Source organism: Xiphophorus maculatus, chromosome 16 (genome assembly GCF_002775205.1).
Source record: "Xiphophorus maculatus strain JP 163 A chromosome 16, X_maculatus-5.0-male, whole genome shotgun sequence".
In the NCBI taxonomy this organism is placed as follows: Eukaryota; Metazoa; Chordata; class Actinopteri; order Cyprinodontiformes; family Poeciliidae; genus Xiphophorus; species Xiphophorus maculatus.
Genome location: NC_036458.1, coordinates 20,248,050 through 20,274,473, shown reverse-complemented (window position 1 = coordinate 20,274,473; position 26,424 = coordinate 20,248,050). Strand labels below are relative to the sequence as shown.

General features: G+C 40.3%; 4 protein-coding genes across 7 annotated transcripts; all 4 read right to left on the bottom strand.

Annotated features, from left to right (window-relative positions):
- Positions 1-910: 910 nt before the first annotated feature.
- On the bottom strand, positions 911-2,379 carry LOC102224600 (pleckstrin homology domain-containing family F member 2-like). The gene is made up of 2 exons (XM_005810918.2): positions 1,905-2,379; positions 911-1,804 (listed from the first exon to the last, which is right to left on the bottom strand). Exons 1-2 carry the CDS (start codon positions 2,146-2,148, stop codon positions 1,371-1,373), a joined length of 678 nt encoding a protein of 225 aa, XP_005810975.1. The 5' UTR covers positions 2,149-2,379; the 3' UTR covers positions 911-1,370.
- A 1,618-nt stretch (positions 2,380-3,997) lies between these two features.
- On the bottom strand, positions 3,998-5,416 carry LOC102224352 (pleckstrin homology domain-containing family F member 1-like). Its single transcript, XM_005810917.2, has 2 exons — positions 5,106-5,416; positions 3,998-5,009 (listed from the first exon to the last, which is right to left on the bottom strand). The coding sequence occupies exons 1-2, from the start codon at positions 5,347-5,349 to the stop codon at positions 4,552-4,554; spliced, it is 702 nt and encodes a 233-aa protein (XP_005810974.1). The 5' UTR covers positions 5,350-5,416; the 3' UTR covers positions 3,998-4,551.
- Positions 5,417-10,679: 5,263 nt separating this feature from the next.
- Positions 10,680-13,285, bottom strand: bglap (bone gamma-carboxyglutamate protein). Its single transcript, XM_005810907.3, has 4 exons — positions 13,136-13,285; positions 13,001-13,051; positions 11,084-11,168; positions 10,680-10,971 (listed from the first exon to the last, which is right to left on the bottom strand). The coding sequence occupies exons 1-4, from the start codon at positions 13,188-13,190 to the stop codon at positions 10,869-10,871; spliced, it is 294 nt and encodes a 97-aa protein (XP_005810964.1). The 5' UTR covers positions 13,191-13,285; the 3' UTR covers positions 10,680-10,868.
- Positions 13,286-17,440: 4,155 nt separating this feature from the next.
- mgp (matrix Gla protein) lies at positions 17,441-21,654 on the bottom strand. 4 transcript variants are annotated; one of them, XM_023348552.1, is made up of 5 exons: positions 21,550-21,654; positions 18,735-18,808; positions 18,600-18,629; positions 18,017-18,110; positions 17,441-17,924 (listed from the first exon to the last, which is right to left on the bottom strand). In XM_023348552.1, the coding sequence occupies exons 2-5, from the start codon at positions 18,793-18,795 to the stop codon at positions 17,744-17,746; spliced, it is 366 nt and encodes a 121-aa protein (XP_023204320.1). In that variant the 5' UTR covers positions 18,796-18,808; positions 21,550-21,654; the 3' UTR covers positions 17,441-17,743. The 4 variants fall into 4 exon arrangements, with proteins under 4 accessions (XP_023204320.1, XP_005810963.1, XP_023204317.1 ...); XM_005810906.2 differs by having other exon boundaries at positions 18,735-18,805; positions 21,550-21,645; XM_023348549.1 differs by lacking the exon at positions 21,550-21,654 and adding an exon at positions 20,887-21,524 and having other exon boundaries at positions 18,735-18,805.
- Positions 21,655-26,424: the final 4,770 nt, after the last annotated feature.

Sequence of the window (26,424 nt, the reverse complement as noted above, 5' to 3'; positions counted from 1 at the left end):
CAAACACTTCCATTTTCTTCTTCCATTTTCTATCTGACAGTTGACTGGAATAATTCAGAGTGAGAAACTTTCTTGACAGGTGGCATCCTATCACAGTTCTATGCTGGAATTCACTGAGAGCCATTCATTCTTTCACAAATGTTTATAACATTTGCATAACAACATCTGCAGGCCTCGGTTTTTAGTTTAATACACCTGTGACCATGGAAGTGATTCTGATAATTTGGATGGGTGTGTCTACACCAGGGGTCTCAAACTCCAGTCCTCAAGGGCCGCAGTCCTACAGTTTTTAGATGTGCCACAGGTACAAAACACTGGAATGAAATGGCTTAATTACCTCCTCCTTGTGTAGATCAGTTCTCCGAGCCTTGCTAATGACCTAATTATTCTATTCAGGTGTGGTGCAGCAGAGGCACATCTAAAAGTTGCAGGACTGCAGCCCTCGAGGACTGGAGTTTGAGACCCCTGGTCTACACGTTTGGCTTTGGTCTCAGAAGACTCCGCCCTAATGCAGCCCTAAAAATGGAAGGTGCCATTTTTACGCACCTTCCATGGGCTGCATCCAAATACAAACTTGTCTGATTTATATTTGTAAAAACAATACATTTCTACCTTGTTTTATTCTCCATAAATATGAAATGACAGCGCCTTCAGTTTTGAAGACACTGTTGCAACTTTCCCTTCATTGAGCTGAAGTCATGCAGACTTCCTAGGAATGTAGTAAGGCACTATTTGAGTTGGGAGGTTTGATGCCAGGAATCAGAATACATGCAGCAGAAGCATTTGCACCTGGGTGAATTAAAATTCAAAAGGAAAGCATGATGTAAACAAGTTGCAAGTTGACTCTGATGCAATAGGATTACCGATTGAAAAATTGATAAAAATAACAATGAAACAGAAACCCTTTGCATTTACTGCACATGTATTTTTATTGATAAAGTTGCAGCAGCGGTTTTACAACAAGCACATAGACAAAAACAATATCATAATATTGTCACGGAGACATTTGGCATAGAAAACGTGACAGGCTGAGCACAGTGACAAACATAGATAAATATATATACAATACTTTCATAATGTCGTTTACTTTTTAAATACTTCATGTGTTACAGGAGCTTCTTTATTTTCATCGAGTCCAGCGTTGTGTAGCGGTTGTGTTGCTGATCTCCAGTCTTGTCTTATTGATGTTGATCAATGTTCCACTCTTCCAATCCACACATGCTTCTCCTAACACAGATTTTAGAGGCTCTCTGTTATTCCTCACATTTTCTCTAAAGAAGGGGGGACACGCGACTAGACTTCCGGTTTCTGTCACACCAAGTCAATTTCAACCTACAGTGAAATTGTAAAGCTGGAGGACTGGACAATGTTCACTCATCACCACTGGATGTTTTGTCTGAGTCAGTGCTGCCTCTCGGCGAGTGTGTGTTCTGGTCATCCTCCGTTTTGTTGCAGACTTTGCAGATCCTCAATGGTTTGTTGGGGTTGATGTGCTGGATGAGGGCCCGACCCTTGGAGCACGTGTTGCACACCACGAAGCCGCACTTTCTGCAGTGATGTCGCCGGTTGGTCGTGGTGAACGTGGTGAGGCAGCGCATGCACTTCTGAGCAGCACAATCGGGGACCCAGTTAATGGCATAAAGGCGGTCTGGTTGGTCCTGCAGCAGAGCATTGAAATGCTCCATCCAGGCTTTCTTCTCCTCGTCGGAGGAGGCCGACACGTGGAAGGACTTGCGAGGTGTGCAGATCAGCCACTGGTGCTTCATGTCGTCAGAGTCCTCCATGTCGTCCAGCTTGATGTCCTCTGAAATGACACAATGATTGTACAATCTTAACACACTGCACCCATGAACAGTTTCTCTGCTGTCTGAATTTACTCCTGTACTGAGGTGTGTGTGACTTACTTAACGGGATGATCTTGGGGTTCTTGTACCAGCGGTTGTTCATGATGATGCTGCTGTACACCAGGATATCGTTGAAGAGGAAGAACATTTTCTGCTCCCACTTCTTGCGGCCCTGCTTCATCAGGGGGCCCTCTCCTTTCAGAAATCGACCATTTGTTGAAAGCTGCAGCCGTGATGGATGGAAGGACTTCTCTAGTTCCCCGATCCTTCGGCGGTTATGGTCATCAGAAACCAGAGTCTCCATGATGTTGATGTTTTGTCTGTTGCAGCAGCAGTAAGAGCAGTTTGGTTGTGTGCTGCCAGCTTTGAGAGAGGAGTCCTATAAAAGGCCTAGCTTTGCTTCCTGGTGATGTCAGGGGAATTTTGCAGGCGGAGCTGACGAGAAAGAGAGTTATGCAGCAACAAAAACAGCAAACTTGACGATAAAAGCCTGATTCCGGCTAATTGTTGAATTGAATCGGTTTATTCACATTTTGGCAGTGCAATAGTGTCGTAACACAATTTAACACATTAATTTCCACCTGCAGTCCCATAAAACAACCACACAATTGAGTGTTGCTTGCTACGTGGCTCATCTCTGCACTTTTGCAAAATTTCAAAAGATGAAAATTGCTTTTTTATCTGCTTTATGTTAAAAGAAAAAGAAGCTTTGCATGATGTCAAGCATTTTTCAAAACTTTCCAACCTCCTTGTTTCAATCTACATAAAAAACTAAAACAATCATAAAATAAATAAAACAAAAACATCCAAGAGTGATTAGCCATTTCTTATCTGTGCATCACGGATTCTTGTTCTGGTTCCAGTTCTTTTTACGCACCAAGGCAACTATGCTTCAAGCCTCTTCTTGGAAGTGTAATATATGAAAAGAATCTTTGCTTTTCTGTTTGATGAATGACAAAAGGAAAGAAAAACAACATATTTCTGATCTTTCTTACAGATAAACCCAGAATCATTCTCTGGCAGATTTAGATGGCAAACTGTTTTAATTTATCCAGGAAGTTTGTTTCCAACACATATTGAAACAGGCATTGCTTAAAAGATAATGCAACAATGCAAAAGTAGCAAAACAAGTGCATTTTTTATTCTCATTATAGGCTGTTTTTCTGTACTGATGCCGAGCCTCTTTACCATCACCCTAATTTTAACTATGTGTTTAGAGAATTGATACAAACCCCAAGAGACACAAGGTGGTTATTTAAAGCATCATCTCAATGCTAACTTTTGTGATGCAAATCTGTAAATGATTTTAACAACCTAAATAATTGTCCATAAAATGTAGCAGATTATCTACATAAATCTGAGATTAAAAACAAACAGAGGTTTAGGCCTGTCACGATAATCCATGTATCAATTAATCGCATGATTAATTAAAATAAACTCAATAATTTTCATTTGCTTGATTTATCGTTTTTCTCTCTTCTTTCTCTTTTTACCAAAAGCTGAATGATAAAAGTCTTCTGTCTGGTGTTTTGGTCTTAACTATTCCTTTTTACGAAAGATAATTTTGCTTACAAAACAACGGAAACAGCTTATAAAGTAAATAATAAAGTCATCATTTATTTTATGTGCTGTTTCCGTTGTTTTGTTTATTTATCTTGGATATTTAAATTATCTTCCGGTTCCAGTGTTTAAATATTCATTGGAATTTAAATTTTATTGGTCTTGGAGAATGTGTTCTTGCATTTTTACGCCTTTGTTGCATATATAACTGAAAACGGTCTCAAAACAACAATGCTATCGTTTATCGCAATAAGTTCTGGGACAATTTATCGTCCAGCAAAACTTGTTATCGCGTCAGGCCTACAGATGCTCATGATTGTTTATTATATGTTTTAAAGGCATGTGTGTTGCAACATGCGCTTCATTGCGCTAAAGTCCTGCAGGCTTCCTAGGAACTATTTGAATCTGGAGATTTGATGCCTGGAATCAGAAAACATGCAGCGAAGTGAGTCACTGTTTGCACCTGGAAAAAACTCAAACTGTAGAGTTAAAACAGGAAGCATGTCGCTGCTTGAGCGACAGAATCTGATTGAACGGGGTTAATAGTTGAAAGAGGAACTTTTGGTAGAAAAGAATACTCTGAACACAAACTCTTTACATTTATTGGACATTTATTTTTATTGATAAAGTTGCAGCATTAAGTTGCACAACTGTAAACATCAACAAAAACAACATATGATTGGAAACACAAGGACATTTAGCTTCATATAAGATTCTACAGTTTGAGCACAGTGATAAACATCGATACAGCACTAAGTACATCAAACTAAATCATAATAGCAGAACACTTTATATTATAAATATCTTACAATATTTTTTCCTTTTCAAATACTTTATGACTTTCTGTCTTCTACAGCAGCTTCTTTATTTTCATCAAGAGTCCAACACTCTGTAGCGGTTGCGTTGCTCTCCTTTAGTCCAGCAGGTCTTACCAACACATTCATGTTAAACTCAGGTATTGGCTGACAGGTGTCCTTCCTCTCCCTCACCTGCTCTGTTCTGCTGAACTCTTCCACACATCAAGGATTTCAGATTCTCTCTGAATATCAACCGTTTAATGGCTACATTTCCTCCACAGGAAGGGGACACATGACTAGGTCTCTGTCACACCACCTCAATTTCAGCCTACAGGAGGATTGCTCAGTGTTCACTCTTCATCACTGGATGCTTCATCCCACAAGCCAGAGCTGTCTCCTCTCAGGCGGAAGGTCTGGTCATCCTCCGTTTTGTTGCAGGCTTTGCAGATCCTCAGCGGTTTGTTGGGGTCGATGTGTTCGATGAGGGCCCGGCCCTTGGAGCACGCGTTGCACACCACGAAGCCGCACTTTCTGCAGTGATGTCGCCGGTTGATGCCGGTGAACGTGGCGAGGCAGCGCATGCACTTCTGAGCGGCTCGGTCGGGGATCCAGGATTTGGCGTAGGTTGTCTTTGTTTGGAGGACCGGCTCCTGCAGCAGGGTCTGCTGGCAGGCCTCGATGTGCTGCATCCAGGCTTTCTTCTCCTCGTCAGAGGAGGCCGATACGTGGAAGGACTTGCGAGGTGTGCAGATCAGCCACTGGTGCTTCACGTCATCAAAGTCCTCCATGTCGTCCAGCATGATGTCCTCTGAAATGACACAATGATTGTACAATCTTAACACACTGCACAAACAGTTTCTCTGCTGACTGAATTTACTCCTGAACTGAGGTGTGTGTGACTTACTTAACGGGATGATCTTGGGGTTCTTGTGCCAGCGGTTGTTCAAGATGATGCTGCTGTACACCAGGATATCGTTGAAGAGGAAGAACATTTTCTGCTCCCACTTCTTGCGGCCCTGCTTCATCAAGGGGCCCTCTCCTTTCAGAAATCGACCTGGTGTGAAAAGCTGCGGCGCTGAGGGACCGAAGGAGTTCTCAACTTCCTTGATCCTTTGGCGGTTCTGATATTCAGAAACTAGTGCATCCATGATGTTGATGTTTTGTCTGTTGCAGCAGCAGTAAGAGCAGTTTGGTTGTTGAGTGGGAAGAAGTCAGAGAGGAGTCCTATAAAAGGCCTAGCCTGGTGATGTCAGGGGAATTTTGCAGGTGGAGCCAATGGGCAAGGAAGTTATTCAGCAAAAAAAACAACAGAAAGGTGGAGGACTGCGTCACTGACCTTCAGTTCTTTAGTATTCCATAAAGCTCTGACGTATTAACTCAGTGTTGATTGAAGCTTACAGTCAGTAAAAATCTTAATGCGATCATCAAACTGCATGTCTGGATGAAGAAAATAATTGTAGAATTGACGTTTGAATTTTAACGGCAAAAAAGCTAAAGCTTTGCTAAGTCAGATTGTTAATGCAGGAGTTGCACTTGCTTTTTGCATATTCCAACTCGCTGATGGGTAAAGAAGAAGAAAAAAACAAACAAACAAAAAAATCAATCTTTGCCTCCTTCATAGTTTGCCAGTTTCATAGAAACTCAGTTTGAGCTGGTTGGGCACTTCCTGGTTGACTCAACTTTCAAGACAATGGATTAAACTCATTAAACTTAGGGTTATGGTTATAAAGGGTTATGTTTTAACCCTAATAGGTTATAAATAAATGACTGATTAGGTGACTTCTGGAGGTTATTGGTTGCATTAGGATTTTTTTCAAGGGCAGCAGAGTGGTGAATATGGCCAAAAAAAAAAAACCCTCAACAAGAGAGCAAACAACAAAACTCAAAGAATAGATGTGACACAAGAGTAACAAGTGTAATAAAATTACATGCGTGTTGCATTTCTTTAATGCAACACGCCTTCCTTTGGCGTGACGCTCCACCAGCGTTCCAAACAATCTGCGTTTCACGGCTTCCAGAGTGAAGCTAACAAATCGGAATATAATAGAAAAGAAATAGCTTTTATTCTGCAACAGCAGCAAAGTGACAGTCAAAGGCCGTTGATTGACAAAGATGTCAGTATAAATACTGTGCAGTTACTGAAATTAATAAGGAATGTGCAACTTTAGTTGCTTAAATTGACCAAAACAACAGACTATTTACAATATGTGACAGTAAAAACGAATGTAAAAAAAATGCAGCAAAGATGTGCAGCACAAATGTCATTAAAAACAAGTAAGAACTGAGTTTGTAGGGAACAGTGATAGTTGTAAAGTCAAACAGCTGCTGGCAGGAAGGATCTACGTCTGTGTACTTAGCATGTAGCAGTCTGTCTCTGAAGCCATGCAAAATAAGAATAAAAACAAAAATAAGAAAAACAAACCATGCAAAAAAAACAAACTAAAAACGAAAAGAAAATCAAATCCAAATATTTCCCACTGTCCGACAAATGCACGTTATTTGAATTTGAAGTAACTGTACGATTTTACTTTCCCTGCACCACTATGCACGAATTTATCTCATAAAGTTACAGTAAAATGGTCTGTATCTGTAACCAAATGTGAACTGCCTGAGCTTTTACTGGGTTGCAAAGTTACATTAAGCTGCTTCAAGTTGCTTCGTTTCACTCTCAAATGCATGTGTTTGGATACAATCACCTTCTACAGAATGCATCGAATCCGGATCGATTTATTTAAATCTACCAATCAGTCACATGAAACAGGAATCACTTTAGGAGCATCCCAAAGAATGTTTTCCAGGTGTTTTTGTTCCTCTTTGATAAAGTATTTTTTATTAATCACTGATAATTCTGAGCAAAACACAGAGGACGAATGCGTTCCTACTATAAGCATTCACTTAAAGCATCCATTGTTATTTACTAAAATACTTAATCAAATTAAGAAATCAGTCAAGTCAAGTTTGCTGTGAAAACAACTACTAAAAGTTGTTTTTTTTTATTATGGCAGTGGAGCAAACTGAATTTAGGAATGAGTAAAAAAAAAAAGAGAAGAAGGAAACTGGATGAAGCTGGCACCTGCACTGAGTCTATTTGTGTTTGGCTCTGACTCTTTAGCTATAAATACAATCCTGGAAACTTCCATCGCGCTATTGTTGCTGCTATCTTTGCAGAAAGAGGAGAAGTAAACAAAACATTAAGGAAAGAAACGCGGCCGTCGGGCCTTTCCGTGCATGTCTTTCCTGTCAAAAGAGGGAGGGTGGAATAAATTACTGTTGATTACAGGCCAAAACAATCTACAAAAAAAACCTAAAAAAAACCACAGTTTGTTGTGCAACAAAAACTGGTTTGACTTGACAGTTGACCAACATCTGTCAGTAAATAAATGAGTAATAGTCTGCTGTTTGAAGAGAGCTTCTCACTGTCTGAACAAGCTGACAAAACTGCTGAATGTTTCACTGACTATTCTGTTTCAAGACGCAGAACCTCGGTTCCACAAGTAATCGGTACTCGATCCTAGAAGCTAGGATCCTTTCTCGGCTCTCCTCTCCAACTTTGTGCAAAAACAAGCGAGACGCTGAGGGCGGCACGATGATTTCACAGCACAGCCTGCGAAAAGTAGATGCGAAGGTCGAAGATCATGCACCTGACCTTTCAAATGCCTGCTGAAGATTGAATGTTGTTTTACCCGTGGATGTATGATGCATGGACAAATAAAGATGAGTCATGGTGCCTGATGGGAAAAACAATAAACATAAATTCCTAATATAAAAAAAAGGTAAGCTATATAGGCACTTTACACACAAACAGGCTACATCCAGTCAATTACTGTCTAGTTCAGTTGAAATCTGTTCAATTCTACATAATTGAGTCATTCAAGGTCATGTGCATTGATCTAAAGGAGATTTCCCGCCTTGCACTTTTCTGTACAAGAATACAAGAAAACAGCAACAAAAAATCACCAAACACTCCCAAATTTTAAGCAGTTTGGATGAAAATGAGTATTTATTGTTGCAGAGACACACACACACACACACACACACACACACACACACACACACACACACACACACACTCAAACCAGCGCCACCAACCTGTGCCTTTGTTCATTACACTCAAAAAGGTTATTTTTGTGCAGTTTGAGCGAGACGTTGAAAATCTTCACTATTACAAAGTTACACTGTAACCACTTTATAAAAATAATTTTGTTTTAATGTAGAGACGATGAGCCCCGACTGAACCTGCCCCAAATTCAATGTAAAAAAGGTTTCAAGCATTTTCTTGAACCATCTGGAGACATTGTTTATTTAAGTATTTCATGTTAACTTTGTTGAGCCACGAGTGTTGCAACGTTAAATTAACTTATTTTGAAACCCCTTGAAAGGTTGAACTTGTTTGACGTCTGTTACTGGCAAACCAAAGGAAACCGGTTATTGAGCTAATTTTATATGTTATATAAAATACCCTGCTTGCCAACCAGGAAGTAGTTAATCTGTCAAACTCATGTTTCTGGTATCTGTGTCAATCATCCAGCTGCCGCAGCAACCAGGTCAATAAAGTTATATCATCCTGTTTGTTGTCAGTGCTTGTCTACAAAAACAACTTTTAGTTTCTTTGCATGCTCAGTAGGTTACTGTAGCTCGGTAACAACAATCACTGCATGAATTGCACCAATTTATAAAGTGGAACCGGCTAAGTGAAAAAGTACAGAGGACAAACTAAGACTGACTGAGAAACCACTTTTCGCATATTTCTGACTTTAAGTTGCTTAAATATGTAGAAGCAACACAGAGTGTTTAACTCCCTGTGAATGAGCTAAAAGAGATGAGAACTTCTCACTCTCAATTTTCATGACGTTTCTAAAACTGAATCTGTTTGCTTCCCTTCTGCCACTCCTAAAGAAAAACAAGACATCGGCAGCCGCATCTCAAAGGATCCCGAAGCAGTCCGCTGAGTTCATGAGAGACCTGTCTGGCGGCATCTTTCAACAACTGCTCCAAACTTTTGGATTTGCAGTCAACAAGGTTGGAAGCTGTTTAATAATCTCTTGCTCTGTGGAAGCCGTAAAAGCCGCTGCTGTCAAACGGATTTGCATTGAACAAATGCAAATCCGGCAATTCTAACGAGCAACAAAGCTGCTGGACGTCTATCATTTTGTTACAACGGTAACGTCGTAACAGCGTCGAGCTGTAGAGCTGTGTGTTGAGAGTGTGTTGACCAAATTTGGAGAATCAAGGCACCAAACCAGTTTTTGGTGGCCTACTCAAACAGATTTGTTCATGCACATTAAGAAAGATTGATAGATAGTTGGGCCTTTTACACCACCTGAGATTAACTAAGCAAATGGGTTCAGGTGCCTTTCAGATAATTGCTGTGAGTTATCCATCGCCTTTGAGGAAGATGTGGGGTCGGATCAGTGATCACTAAAATGTTTGGTGAAAGCAAGAGCATTTCCAAGTGTACATTGTGAAGGGAAGTCAAAAGACTGGGACTGAAACCACTATAATCAGTGAGGCTAACTGGAGAAAAGGACTACAATTTGGGCTATAATGCCATCACATGTTAAAGTGTCTGCCAGGCCTGAAGGAGTCAATGAAACACAGTCACTGAAACACACCTAAATACATCTGGGGCCCATTATACTGTCCCAGTATGTCCTGACTGATGTACTGGACCTCAGTGTGGTATTGTGGATTGCATTTGCATTTGCAGACCTTTTTCTTCTTCTTTAGTTTTAGTAAAATGGTTTAAAATAAATGTCTAGATTTAAAGAACACACTCAGACTTTTATAGAAAACATTCCTAAAAGGGCTGTCGACTTTAACCCATTAATGCAATTAATTTAAAACCTTTGCATCATCTGCATTAATCTGCACCTAATGCAGACTAATCATGTCTGGACAGAAAATCAAGTTTGGACAGAAAAGCCTTTCTCCTGCAGAGGCCTACCTGTTTCAAAGCAGCGCGTTGCACGGTCTTGTAGTGTGTTCAACAACTCAGAGTGGCTTTAAAAAGCACCGCGATGGACGCTTGGATGAAATAAAACTAGTCTAATAAAACAGTCTACTAATTACGACGATGAATTATCCTTCCACTGAAGCACAAGCAGTTTATGGTTTTTAAATTACGTCTGACACAAAACGACTTCTTTTAAGCCATCTTGAATATGAACCCCTGGAAAACTCAAATGTTTGGTTTGAGACAATAAAACATTTTCTCGAGCATTTTTTTGAGTACTCGCATTTTTACATTTCAAGATTACAAAATCACTATGATTGCCTCTATTGTGATTAATCAAATCTCTAGCGAGTGATTAATATTATTGTGATTAAATGTTCTAATCGATTGTTGGCACTAATCCCCGCCTCTCGGTTGGCGACTGGCATAAGGATGGATGGATAGATCTCTTGAACAATGGGGACACCTAGTGGCCAAAATGTGTAAAATGAGTGTGATTGACTTCCATAAACCAACTCTAACCAGTTCAGTTTAAAGAATCTTTTTTTTATTTTATCACACTAATCTACATGCAGAAAGCAATTCAATCTTTGCAAGCTTATTCCATTATCACACATTTAGCACCATTGAGTCCACCCACAAAAAAAAAGAAAGAAAGAAAACAGCTTAAACATGAGATGTGGACTGTTTTGCTGAGCAGTCAGATTGTTGCTTCTAATAGGGGATTGGTCCGTAGTAGGCAGTGTAGGCGGCGATGATCCCGTTGGTGTCCATCATGTGTTCACAAGCCATGTTGGCCTCACACACTTCCTTCAGACTGCAGAGAGAAGCCAGAGAGTCAGCCTCTGAAACCAGTCTGACTGAAATCTAATAAAGTTGGATAAACATTAAAAATACAGAGCGGAGATGAGACAGCAGAGCAGAAGTACCTCTCCAGCTGAGCCAGGGACAGCTCTGCAGCAGCTCTCTTCTGCCTCACCACGGCGGAGGCCTCGTCCTTCTCCACAAACAGTCCTGCAGGACACGCGTTTAACGTTTTGCTGCGTTAATGCAGTGTGACGGACTGCGACGCGGGCTCCAAAGAAGTATTCACATCCCTTACAAAGAAATCCCATGAAATTCACATGTGGTTCCCATTTTCCACATGTGATAAAGTATTTTGTTCATGTGATCCATGGTTTATTCAACATGTGATCACATATTTCTCACATGTGCACCACATATGATCAGATTTTTCCCCCATGTAAATTGTGATTATACTGAATATGTAATAAAAATCTCATTAATTTTTCATGTAAAAATCACATCTGAAAATCATGAGCCACATAAAAAATGCACACGTGGTTCACACAAATTTTCACGTTTACGTGTGATTTTGGAATACTTTGTGGAAAAAACCCAAGTGATTCCCATGTTTTCACATGCGTATCACATGTTTTCACATGTGCATCACATGGGAATCACATGTGCATAATACACATGTGTATCACATATTTCCACATGTGTAAATGTGTGTATCACATGGGAATCACGTGATTTTTCCATGAAATGTTCCAAAATCACACATATACCTGTGCTTTCACATGTGATTCACATAATTCACATGTGGAAAGTTGTGTGAACCACATGTGTGGTTTTCATGGGATTTTTTTTGTAAGGGATTCCTTGAGGTTTTCCAGATTATGTCACATTACAACCACAACCTTCAAAATCCTACTGGGATTTCACATGAAAGATCAACTCAAAACGGTACAAGATTATGAACAGAAAGGTAAACATGCATTTTTTTCCCCACAAATTTCCAAATAAAAATATGTAAGTGTGCAAAAGTGAGAAAAGTGTGCAATCTATTGACCCAAACTACGGTAATAGTCATGTTTCTGACAAATCCACAAAGCTCTATTAAAGAAGACAGACACTATATATAAAATATATAGAAGATAACATATTACAACATATTTTTGGCCTAGTCAAAGTCCAGACATAAATCTAGCTGATAATCTTTGAAGAAAATCTCGAAAACTGACATTTACAGATTTGATTGAGTTTGGGCAACTTTAGAAACAAGAACTCCCATTAAAATAAACATAATACAACTAAAACAGGTCGAGGTTGTAGCCTGAATGTAGATGGGGAAAAAATCAAGGGGTGTGAATACTTTTGTAAAATGAGAAAAACCAGTTGATAAAAACAGAAACATGTTTACTAGAATAAAAAGCATCGAGTTTGGATCCGTTGCACCTCTTATGTTCAGGCTGACCAATCAAATCGCAACCTGCCCAAACCGACGAGGCACTTCAAATTACTCTCATTTCATGTTTTTATATTCAAGTAAAATCTGTTTTATCTTAACGAAATAAAATGTCAACATGCAGACAGCGACAGAATAAACACACAATGAATGAAGTCATTGTTTTTGTGTCGATTGAGACGCTGCATGTAAAAAGAAAGAAAAGAAATATTCTAACATGTCTGAATTTGATGTAGTTTCCGGGGCAACTATCTCAGTAAACTTGACATAAAACAAAAACTAACTTACAAGAAACCTTTCAGCAAGATATATGCTAGTAGTTTAATATTTAGTTCCTTAATATTGATGAAAAACTACTACTTCCACTGGCAGATTACTTCACTTATAAAAAGACATTTTTTCCATGTAGAAGCTAGACAAAAATACTTGGTAAGACTTTTTGTTTGTTTGTTTGTGTTTTGCAGTGCAGGCTTTTAGGCTCAACTATAAACTTTATACCTTAGATAGCTTAGTTTTACTGCTCTCTAAATATATCCCCCTATTAATAAATCAATCAAATGACAAATAGTGGTACATATTGAATGATATTTCATACCTTCCTCCAGAGCCTGGGCATCTGCAGCAGGCTGGGGGTCAGGGGCAGCAGCTGTAAAAAAAAAAAGAAGAAGAAGAAATAACAATTAGAGATATGCTTTAGTGATGTGTCACGTTTCTTATTATATAAACTTACCTGAAGTCATATAGACTGCCAGGGAGCAGAGAACCACAACGATGAACGTTTTCATCTTCAGCTTCTTTCTTTCCTTCTATCTGCAGTTTCAGGTCTCAGTCAGCTCCCTTTCCCTGTCCGTCCGTCCGTCTGCTCTTTTTCTTCCAAACAATCCTTTTACTTAAAGTCGGTTTATAGGTGTGTCCCTCGTCGTGATTGGTTGGGGAAACGTGTATCACACGCCCCAGCACCAATGGAAAAGATGTGCAGCTTTTCCAGAAGAAGGAACAAAAAGGACAGATTTTTATGTCGCCATTATGTGGCAAACGGCAAATACCAGTGCAGCACAGGCCAGCAGATAAACGGGGCTCAGGCTGTGCCTTTCAGGCTCACCTCGAATGAAAACACGTTCAAAGGACCCTAAAAAAACAAAGCTGTTGCAAACAATGACTAAACTCTTCACACCAAGAGCAGGTGCAGGGTTTCCAACAGTCTCTGGGAATCCTGGGGTAAATATGTGAGCGATTTGAAATGTTCCCATTCCAGCAGCATCGCATTTCTTCCACCATACTTTTTTAAAGCTTTTTTTTTTTACAGTTAGCTATTAGAGTCTAGATTTTTATTTAAAGTGTCCTGCTATTTCAAATAGTCATAATGGCACTGACTCTCAGGTTTCTTGTGCCTTTGGAACAGACTAAGACCCACAGCATCACAGCTCCTCCACTGTACGTTACAATAGATGCAACCTGCTTTTTCCATGTTTGCTGTGGTAGAATGGAAAAGAGTGTATGACTTCACATGCCTTTCAAACAACACATTGATTTCTAAGTGGCAAAGGACTTGTCGTCCATCTTGGCCCTAGAAAATGACATGGTGGACATCTGACCCACATTTGGCCAAACTGTGAGTGATTTGAGACGTCCACATTTGTCAGGGCCCTCATTCCATGTGGTATATACAGTAGATAACCAGTTTTGGATTTGGCCCAAAACAAGGACTGTAGAGGATTGTAGAGTCACTTACGGAGGTCTATCAGATCCTCTGTTCTTGTGTTTCATGGTCACCTCGGCAACGTTTCCCTTTTGAAAATCTTTAACTTTTAATATCATGGCTGAGTGGCTGGTTTGACTGCGGCCAAAGCATCAGTGGTTCAGAGGTGGCGTCCACCACATGACCTTTCAATAAAACTCTGGTTACATACTGCCTTCAGCTAGCATTGATTATGCTGAGACTTCAACAGTTCAAAATTCGGTAATAGGAATAAGGAAGATCAAAGGCCTAATTGTAGAGATCTGATTCAATGTCATTTTTTCACATAAGCTCCTATAGAGTAGTAGAAGGATAAATGTGCGTGTATTTATTCAAGGGGTTTACATATGTATGTGATTTTTTTTATTATTTTCGTACATTAATTTTTCTTAAAACCATAAGGACTTGCATCATTAAGTGTTATCTGGCGGTCATGAAGATTAGGGCAGGGAATACTGGAGTTGTGGTGGCAGGTGTGATGATAAAACAAAACATGTTTTACAAGGTAATGTTTCACTTTTGTGCTTAAACAATAAAAATGGTCTTACAGAAAAAAATATTTATTTCACCATGGTACTCTGGAACGCATTGGGCAAGTTGTGTCAAATTAACACACACCTGCCTCAATAGAATGGCATGTGTTCTTGGTTTTCCCATTTTGAAGAGTGGGTAAGAAACGTCAGTAAGACTTTATTTGAAGGGGTGACATGACACTGTCATAAACATTAAGGAGTCTTTATCAATGTTTATGACTGTTTAAATGAGGTGTCATTTGGTAAATAATGACACTTTTAATGCAAGGTTGTACTAAAAGTTGCATTAAAAGTCCAATAAAATGGTCAACTTTGCATTATTCTGTAAATAACTTTTACACTTTTAATAGAGTCTTAATGCCAGTTTCAATGAAACTTTGCATTAAAAGTGTCATTATTTACAGAATGACACTTCATAACGGGTGTTATGTTTATAATAGTGTCATGTATGAGAGGCCGTTTAGGACCAAAACTATGTTTTGTCTCTCACACACTCTTAAAATATGGTGTGATATTTTAATAGTTTATATGTGCAATTTTAATATTTTGTGTGTGTGTATGAGTCTTTAGTAGTGTGTGAGAGACAAAACATAGTTTTTGTCCTGAACGGCCTCTCATACTTATGCACACCCTGTCAAATCAAATGTTACCTGTCATGTCACCTGCAGCTGGAGAAATCAGACCAGTTCATATTATTGTTTTTCTCAACTTCAAAGCGACAGCTTTACTGTGTGCGAACGAGACAGAAGTTGAAACCAGACGGCAGACAGTCCGGACTGAGCGACGAGGATTTGTCAGATTTTACTGAACCTTTTTAAAACATGTGTGGCGGCTGGCACCCTGAGCAGGTCGGAGCCTTCCAGCGGCCGCAGGCTTTTTAGGCTCAGGCCACTCAGGCCAGATGGCAGCAAGAACCAGGCATTACAATCTGAAGAAGGCAAACCTGCTGTCTCCACTGATGTGACATGGTTTTAGTCTGAGGGCTCTCGGCTTTATTGCAAACCGCGGAGACTCGCCACAAAGAGAAGACAACCTTTATAAGGCGGAGCCTTTTCGTTTGAGGAGTTATAGGAGGGATAAATTTGGAAAAGATATTTCTACCAAACTGAAACTGGAGCATGTTTTGAAAACTCTAAAACTGGCTGCGTTATGAATGTTATTATTAAAACGGCAAGTTCATACGAGAACAATATTTCTTTGAAAGCTTTAAATATGAAAATGTCTTAGATTAGCCTTCTTAATTTGTTTCTGTCCGTCATCTTTGTTTAGTAAACTTTTAGGTTATTGAGTCCTGACAGACAGCGAGGGGTGTAATTTCTCTGTCTGTGTTTGCTTTGGGGATCTGACCTCCAAACAACTTCCGTTGTGCCTATTTGTGGCCACATGACCACAAAACATCCAGTGAAACTGCCTTTCTGGGTTTGTGGGCGGCACAATCCCAAATGTCTTCCCAGCATGCAGCAGGGAAGACAGACGCACCGATCCGTCCTCAATTATAAAGATTCTGCTAGAAACTACAACAAATGTTAATAATGGAATCAACAATGCTTGGATTGTTTTGTGTTTCTGTTCATTAACCCTGGAACGAGTCTGTAGTTTTCCTAAATGTTGACCTAAAACTTTAATTGTCCTGATATATTGAGGTTTTTCTATTTGTTATTCTTGTTTTTGCTTCTCTGCTGGGTCTTTATTTGCAATATTTACTCCTACACACCTCAGTAATTTAAAGCCTACCAGTAAACCAGCTTGGATTACTGTCTTGTAATAAAGGAGGATTAGAGTTTTTTTTTATGTGTATATTTTACTTGTTCCACCAGAGCTCTAATTTTTACCTTTAAAATGCCATTTTAAAGGTGAAGCTACTGTGAATAATTGAAGGTTTCCCACATTGTTTTTACTTCTCTGCTCCGTGAAACAATAAGATCCGCAAACATGGGGAGGTGTAGATGTAACAGAACAAGGTAGAATAGAATGAACCCTCATTTATCCGTACTCTAGGTTGTGTGAATTTTTCGGTGACTCCATATTATTTGTGGAAAATTTACCAATTTGCAGTTTTTTTGTAGATCGTAGAACACATTCTCAAGAATACTGTTCTAAGAAACTGGAAATACCTACAGAGGGCTACATGTGGGGTGCCTGAAGGCTCTATTCTCGAGCCACTTTTATTTAATGTCTACTTGCTTCACCCTCTGTTGAAAAAATATTACAACCTGCGCGTGCTGAGGGCACACAGACATTTCCACGTCCCCAAATGACCCTTTCAGTCCCTGAGTCTTTGTTAATAAGTTAATGGACTAGAATTTCCTCCAGCTCAATGCAGAAAAGAGAGAAATCCTGTCTATAGTCCAAAGAATATAATGCAATGATGTTAAAAACTACAGAGCATACTAGACACATGGGTCTGATTATGGACTCAGAACCACAAACAGCCAGGCTGTTATTGTCTTGAAAACAAAGCCAGAATTCAGGATTTCTTGGAAAAACTGGATATAAAAAACTGATTCTTGCTTTAATTTTCAGGAGCTTTACTTAGAAAAAAATGTGCCTGCAATAAATATCACGTGATGTTTGTTTCACATCAAATATTAATGTTTCAAAACAATCTGTTTAAAATAATAATTGCATGGACTCGTCTCTGACTGAACGCTGCATTAGAAGCTCTGTGGGGCCCCCTGCTGGCCTTAAGCAGTAGCTTGTTCATTGTTACTTTGTTCATTCCATCAGCCCTGCTCTCTTCCTAATAATGGCTCCCAACACAGGGTTCAAGAAATATGTTTTATTTTTATTTCTTTCAACAACAAAAAAAGATAGATGGGTAATATAACAGACATTTCCTTCTGGGATGTCCAGCTCAAAAATAAGACACTAAAATAAGATTACACGTGGAATCAGATGTTAATATCTGTAAGCATAAGAATAGGATTCAGGCCACACTGGACTCCTGTATTATCCAGGTTTCTCTCTCTTGGCAAAACTGAGAAAAATATATAAATTATACAAAACTTTAACAGGTGTGGAGTGAAGGAACATGTGGCAACGAGGGTGCCGCCCTAACACTCAAGTTTTAGTACCGGCGAGTCCCCATCGGTCTGTAGCGCTGCTGCTGCTGCTGCTGCTGCTGTTGTGGTGGATTTCGGCCTCCGAAGTATCTCTGGTAGGCGTGTTGGGCGCCAAAGCGGTAGGCGTAGAAGCGGCAGGGCGAATAGTCCTCACAGGTCTCTGCACGGATCTCTGCTAGAGACTTCCTGTTCCGGGAGGATTTGGAAGAGAAGCATAATTTTAACCTATCCAAGATCAAGTTGATGTTACAAGGTGTGTTTGCATGGCTGTGCTTTACCTCGAGAAGTACTGGTTGTAGAGGTTTGCTCTGGGTGTGGTACGTCTGCTCCCCTGGATGAAGGAGTTGGCTCGATTTGGTGGCACAAATAAATCTGGAAAAACAAAACTTTCCTAAACAGCAGTCCTGCTACAAACACACAAGTCCTGGAAGCTGGAAAGATTTTCTATGGGCAGTGGCGGTCTTTGAAATGGGCCATTTGGGTAGCTGCCAAGAAAGGAAAGAGCACAAGCAATTTGGGGTGGACGAAATGGACTTGGTTTCATTGGTATGTGTTTTGGTACTATAATGAAAACAATAAAAGTTACTTCCTTTTAGGGAAGTAACTTTATGCGGTTTATGCTGTAATAACAGCCCCATAAACGATTTTTTTATTTTTTTGTTTTACATGATTTGTGTGGGACTGCACAAGGATGTAGATCCAGTCTTACATTTTATTTGATTGGGAGCAGCAGAAGGTGGAGCACCATTCATGCAAGAACCACCACTGTGATTAGTGAAAGGAAATAAGCTTTAATACAGTCTGGGTTAGAAACGCATGCATGTTTTTCCAGGCACTGAGATTTTTTTAACACTTAATCACCTTCACGGGATTCATTGCTTTCATTAGAATCTAAGGGAAAAACATGAAGTTGGTTAATCATGAGTGCTGAACATAAATTGAGGAAGTTTATGCATTGAGTTTATGCACTGTTTGGACGTTGGGGGCATTTTATACCATAGCAGACACAGAGGGAGACCACAGCGCAGAGGGCCAAGAACTGAAGGAGGCTCCTCATCTTGTCCTTACTGCTGACACAGGAGAGAGGTCATGTCAGAAAGCAAGAGAGACAAAGGAAAAAATGGGTTTTGTCTTACTAAGACAGATGGGTGACGAAAGACTTAAGGCACAGAAAGGAAAAAATATGACAGTTTATATCTAGCCTACTTGTAATTGTAATAGTGAAATACTTTTAAAAGTAAAATTCATTGTCTTTACTAAATGGTCCTTGTAGGGTCACAAGCGAACAGATGAGAGTTGGGGTACACCATGAACAGGTCGCTGGTCCATCACAGGTTGTGACAGTAATGGGCTCAACACACTGGAAGCAACGAACGACAGTGAAAAGCGATAGTCTCCTGCCATTCGGGGTGAACCCAACACAGAAAGTGCAATAACAATGGCAACAACCCTGTTGTGTCGCGTCGCTGGCCTGCGTGTGCACGTCTCCGAGCTCGAAATGTCACATGCACGAACTTCGCCGGTCGCTCAGCTGGAGGAGGGCAAGCGATTGTCGCCTCATCGTTCATAGAAAATTAAAAATTATTTGTCCTTCTCCTCACTAACCTTATTTTGATGCATCTTGTTTTTGACTTAGCTGCCTACCTGCACGTGAGCTAGTTCCCCGCCCATGTCATCACTGTGAAGTTTCGTCCTTCTTGAGTCTGGTTTAGCTTGGTAGCAAGCAGTGAATGTCAAATTTTACTCAGAGGTGTAAAGGGTTGAACTGTTTACAGCATAGCCCCTTGAGGTTTCCGTCCAGCAATGACCTAAAGTTTCAACTTGTACATATAAAATGTAAAAACAGATCATTTACACTCCTGATGACTTATAACTAATTAAATATTTCACAAATAAGTTTGTTGTGGACCTCTGTACACACAGTGGATAGGGACCACAACCACCCACAAATGGCTGAAATTCCCAAATACTTACATATTTTAATAGTTAAAACACAAAATTTACCTTAATATGCATTAATACACAGTGGAAACACTCTTGGCACTGAATCCAATATCCACAGTCTTCCTTATCTCCGCTCCAATCAGTGACAAACAAAGTCAATGCCACTCCTGGATTGGTTGCTTTCCAAGAGTCAGCCAATAATGTGCCAAGTAGCATTTCACTGAAGTATTTTAGCTTTCGAACCTCCATATTCGTTTGAATATCTTTCTACAAAAAAATCTACAAATGGGTGAATTTTTTGGAAATAATTTAGTCACATTCTAGAGAAAAATCTCCAAAATAGGTGATACTGTGAATACTGAACCGCCAATAAGCGGCCCCTGCTTATATGGCCTCCTTTAGAACATGTTACAAAGGTTCAAAGCACAAAATATGCATGACAATTAGCTTGAATTAGTAACTGCAGTTAGAATGGTCACTGAGGATATCAATGACTAGATCCATCTGCTGCTTGAACTTGATACTGGAACATTGGTAGGTTGGGTCTGATCTCATTCCTAGATCCAAATTCCAACTTTTAAGGTTGACTTACAGCAACATCAGTAGCCAGCAGCACTTCACCTTGGTTCCTCATGGTTCGCATCATCATAGTTAAATTGTTCTACTAGCGTTCTGTCCCAGGTGTACACCACGTCTCACCCAATGACCACTGGAGATAAGCACCAAACCCCCCAGCGACCCTGCAAAGGTAAGCAGGTGTAGATTTTTACATGGATTGATATTCTACCAACAGACAACCCTTATGCCACCAGTTATACTTATTTATTTTTAGGACCACAAGTTTATGGCATAATTTATGAGACATGTTGGTGTGGAATGATTGAATAAAGGCAACAAAAGACTGTGTATATGTATTTGGCCTGAAGAGAAAGTCTGAACTAAACATAAGACCGAGCCCAGAAATGTGTTTTAGCTCCAGTTTGAAGGAAAGAGCCTTCAGAGAATAGTTGTGGCTAAGGAGCGCTGGGCGGCAGCCAGCTCCTTGAGTTCAAACTCATTTTGCTCAACAGAGTGTAACCATAAACTCTTCTTTATAGCTCACTACACATACGAACACCCACAGAGAAGATTTTTACATGCAAATAGACAGTCCCAGGAATGAGTGATTCAACATAAAACATTTAACACCTGTATAAATACTTACACCAGGTGGGGAATGCATGAATTTGCAGAAAGGCACACAGGAACTGTGTTTGCATGACCAGACTGCTGACAAGGTTCTTCTACTTGTGTGATTTGGAAGGCATTCTGTCTCTGCAGCCAGGTTTCTCTTGCCATCAATAGCTGCTTTCATGATACATAAACTCACACATCAAAGTCATCGGTCTGCACACAGACAAGCAGACCGTACACAACTGTACACACAGCATCTGCGCCTAAGGCATTTTCGGTTCAAAACGCACACGCCGTAGGTACAGAGAGCAGGCCCAGAGCTAAAGAGAAGTCTTCAACAACTGGAGATACAGAGTCATGTCTGTGTGTGGGTGTGTGTTCACAAAGTTTTATGCTGTTCTGATTCTCAGGGAAGGTTTCCAGCGTTCTTGCCTGTTGTCAGAATGTGCTCATCTCAGTGGAAAAAGGCAATGATGTGGTGCTAGTTCATACAAACAGTCAGCGTGACGCAACTTCTAATGATCCTATTAACTAAAACAAGAAGAATAAGCTGCAAAGATTACTTAGTGTTAATTTTAAGAAGATTTGAAAAAATCCTTTACAAAGAGGATATCAGATTCCCCTTTGACTGCTTTAAGTCAAGCAAAGGAGAAATAAAGTCTTAGCACTAAACACGATGCAATAAAGTACTTACTGTGTGATCTGGATGAAGGGAGAAGTTTTGGAAATATCGCCCAGTATTTACTCCTGTGAAATATTTCCTAATTCCCTTCAGCAAAGCCTTTATACTCATCACATCCCACCCACCCTTTCATTTTCTACCTACGGGCTCCCTCCTCTCTACCGCCTTCTCGCCCTCCTTCCCTCTCATACTATCAGCCCTCTTTTCCAACATTCAATCAGTGAAGTATTAGCTCACGTCTCTCTAACTCCCACGCCCAGCAACCAGCAGGACAGCACATTGCTTTAGCTGATGGAGCGGCCAGGAGAAATTGAGAAAAGCAAGTTGGGGATAAACAGAGATGAGGGGGAATAAAGGGGACGGTGAGTGAAGGATGGCAGAAGGCCATCTAACCTGCTTCGTAGCAGGCACATGATAATATTCACTCCTGTTTGCCACCATGAAGAAAAAAACATCCACCATGTGGACACAATGTGTGACTGAAATGTGCCTGAGACTACTGCTAGCTAAAAGTCTACTGATGGACATTTAATAATAGTTGATGCTGATATTTATTTAGCCATTATTGAATCCTAATTGTATCACCTTCCCCTCTGAAGAAAGTTCTGTGATCGTAGATGCAATTCAAGAACCTTTCTGCTTTTCCCTTCAGGGGTTGTCTGAACCCCTACGCTTGAATTCTGCAATTCAAGAATCTTGATGAAGGAAAACCATAGAAACAGTCAAAACTCCTCCAAGATTAGGGAGAACTGAGGCACTTTCCTGGAGCAAGGCCTGCAGGGTGAGCTCATGGAGTGAAGTTTTGGCTCTTGAGGCATCACAATGTGCAGCCCAAAAAAAAATCTTCAAAAGTCCAAGTCAAAGGCGAGCCCGGGCATGCCAATAAAGGGTCCAATGACATGGAACAAAACCAAGTTTCAAGAACTGCAGTGTTTTGACATGAATGTCGAAGAATGAAGCCAGAAATAGATTGTTGGATCATGACCCAGAAGTCTTCTGTACCATCATCTGTGCACCTAATGTGTCAATTATATGTGGGCTAAGCTATCAGAGTCATTTATCACGTAGCAAGAATAGCACAAGGGCACTTGTGAGTAGACCCAGGGAAATTTCCTACTTCTGCCTTTCTCATACCTCATTCGAAGGATTTATGTAATCTTGAGATATATCTGTAGTTATGCTGGAATAGACCTAGGCTGCTCGAGGACAATCTGACCAATTTCCCTCACTTTATTTTTCTACTACTCTAACTTTTACATTATCTTAACTGTTAATTTTATGCTTTTTGTTTTCTCCTTTGAAGCTACCTCTGGTAGCATTCTGTTGACTGGTTGGAGGAAGGAACTGGCTGAGATAATACTGCCAACAATTACATTTTGTCCCTGTCTTGCTATTAACCTTTTCTTTTAATTAACATAGAAAGACCTCCATCAGTTCTTCGGTTTCTTTTTCGTTTGTCTTCTCAAATCCCCAGTAGGTTGTGGTGGACGGTCATTCGTACTGAACCAGGTTCTGGTTCTGCTGGAGATTTCTTCCTGTTAAAATGGAGTGTTTCCTCTCAACTGTCGCTACATGCATGCTTGGTTTGAGGGATTGCTGTGAATTCAAAGACACAATGCAAGTGATTGTCCAGTGTTGCATCATGCTCTTCAAGGAGGAATGAATATTGCAAGTCAATGACCTGTAGCAATCTGAAAAGTTTCTAAGGAAACCCAGCAAACTTATTTGAACAATGAACTGAGCTTAATGTACTGTTTGATAACTAGGATCAATTGTAGATAAAGAGTCTTCTCCTCCTGCTTTATCACACTAGATGGACCGATCAAACCATTGAAGATGAATAGTTCAGGGTTTCCTGTGCATATCTCATTAAGAAGAGACCCAAATTACTACAGATGATAGACTGTCCTCTAGTCTGTGGATAATTTAGGGTGCAAAATTGGGCTGAACATCCTTCTGGAGCTGTTGCCCCCATGAGTCAATCTCAGATGAACAAAAGACAAGGGGTGGATGGAGGGATGTGATAACCATTCTCAGCTTTATGCTGAGCATCACAACACAAATACAAGCTACAATTTTATGAAGCGAGCCTGGGGAAGGGGAGAGTGGTATGTAACTACTGCATCATACTGAGAAGCTATACATAAGGTTAGCCCACTGGATTTTACGGCTAATTTTGAGAAGGTATAGAAACTGCCTTTTAGACTAATGATCTCCAACTCCAGTCCTCAAGGGCCGGTGTTCCTGCAACGTTTAGATGTCTCTCTGCTCCACAACACCTGGCTCCAATATAAGCTCATTAGCAGAGCTGCGTGTGGCTTGACTGCATGCCAGTAAAGCAGTTTAACCATTTCATTCAAGTGTGTAAGACAAGAAACGCATCTAAAAGTTGCAAGACTCAGAAACTTTCCTAAAATGTGGGCACCGCCATAAATACCTAGAAATAACAAGCGGGACGAAAGTAAAAAATGTTACAAATGAATTTCAATGCACTTTTTATTTTTGTATTATGCCTAAAAGTTGAACAAGTTCTAGTATTGTAGGAACGTGTCACATCTCATTTAAAGTTGTCCTTTCACAAACCTATAATCAATTGAACTCTGTGAGTTTTTTTACCTTGTTCGTGATGCGGCCGTGCGCTTATACAAGGATTTGTTTTGTGTGATTTTGCTTCTCTGGAATGGACAGATGTTACATCTGCCACGCTTCTCCTAGGCGTCATGCTAAGACTGCGGGAGGATAATATCTTCCAGGTCCATTTGTTAAAATGGCAGATTTGTTAATTCTTCGCAACGGCGGAGCCATGTCCGCATTGGTTGTGCAGTATACTGCGCATGTTACGGTCTAATTAACTTCTGCACCGTTATTTATTTCCTCAAGATAAACAGCTGGCTTCTCTGTTGAGAATATAAATGGATTAACACAACATTGCATTCTCTTTAGTTTTCTTTGGTCTGTATGTAATGGAGGCTTGAATTAAAGGCGCCATTTTGGAATGCGCTTCTGAACCAGAAGCTCCAAAGCGTCCGGTCCATAACTCTTCAACACGCTGCCAGCTCCCGGTCAGAAAGACGCATTTAGTTCAGTGGCCATGAGATGATATTCAAAAATGATTTGTTTTGTTGATTGATTTTAGTTGCCTCTGCGATGTAGTCTGTGCATAAGGTCTATAATGTCTGCCCATGTGCACCAATCAAGGGTGTGAATTATAATCTGTCAAAATTAAGGGGCTTAAAAAAACGGTCAAATACAGAAAATATTCTGTTAACCCGACTCCTGCTATAGCTATACTTACCCAATCACAAACATTTATGCTCCACTTGGGGTTAAGTTGAGTATAACCCCAAGTTGCAACCCGAAAAGCGGAAGCTGGAATCAAACCAACAACCTTCCGATTGCAAGATTTAACCCGCTGAGCCTGATCTTCATCTGCAAACCTTCAGCACGCTAACTGTAATAAGATGGTAGACAAGACAACATCTCTGTGGAGCATATCTGAGTTATGTAATACCACATCACGGCTGCCTCAGTCGCAGAGCTCTATGAATAGTTATGAGAGACCCGACCCTCGCCAAGAGCAAACAAACTGAATAGGTGATCCCTGTGCCAGGAAACCAAAAAATCCAGACAGAAAGATAAACACCGAGACAGTCTGCAAGAAGAAGATAAACTCTCACTATCTACTAAAATCGGGACAAGAGAGGTAAAAACAAAATGATGAAAATAAAGAGGAGGGGCAGATAGTACACACAGAAAGTTTTTCCACCCATGTTTCATTGTGGGGTGTAACTGTGCAACGTCTGAGTTAAAATTTCATTATTTCACAAAATTGTCCTAAAACAGAACAAGGAAATAAAATGAATGAGAGGTGTAATTGTGCAAATTTCAGGCTATTTGCAGAGTTAATGAAGAGTTTAGTTCTAAGATTTGGGGCAAACTAAGCGAAGCACAGGTGATTGCATGAAAAACAGGAGCACAATAGTGCATTTGTACTCATATGCCTTCAAGATCCTCCAAACACATTCCTCCACAGCTATGAGACGGAGTTCTTTTCATTTTCCGTCAAATTACTCCGGTATTTCTGCTTTCTCCCACTCCTTGAAACACCTGGAGTCGTGTTTTGACCAGTCACCTCCTCAGTCAACCGCGTCAGGGTAGGAGCGACCAGAAGCTATCGGAACCAGATCGGTACGCAGCGAGACGTAAACACATGCTGAGGCCATGTGGAGGAAATTTACAAACTCTGTCACATGTGATGGTGACAGACAAGTCACTTTCACAGTGACTTTACTTTACTGTAAAAGAGATGGAAGAAGGCGTGTAAAAGGAAAGAATGAGCCTTTGGAGGCAGGAAAAACTGCCTGGAAAAAAAATAGGAAGGAGTGACTTTTGACTTCATTATGAGGCTATTACCACAAATGTGTAAACTATCCATGTAATGTCTGCAAAAACACCTTTTCAGAACTGTTTGGGCAGGCTTGCGTTCCCCGCAATGGGCGACCGTGTGTACCTCAGGTTGCTTTGTGCCTGTGTCGGTTTGAGTGGAGACAACACAGACCGACAAACACCAATATGAAAACAACTGTCCAAAAAAAAAAAAAACCAACATGTTCTCCATTAATAACTTTTTTTTGGCTATTTTTAAGCCTCATGTTTTAGCCATCTTTGCTGTGATTGACACAACACAAGGAAAACATGGTGGTGTGTGTGACTCAGGCCGTGAAAACACTACGTGATGTAACCGTGCTGCTCTGCCCTGTCTGAGGGATGCTGTGGGATTGGGCCGGAGGAGATGAACAGACATTACTCAGTCAACCCTCCTAGATGCAGCTGTCATCTGGTTGTGAGTTTTGTCATGTGAATGTCGACAAAACTTGATACAGATTT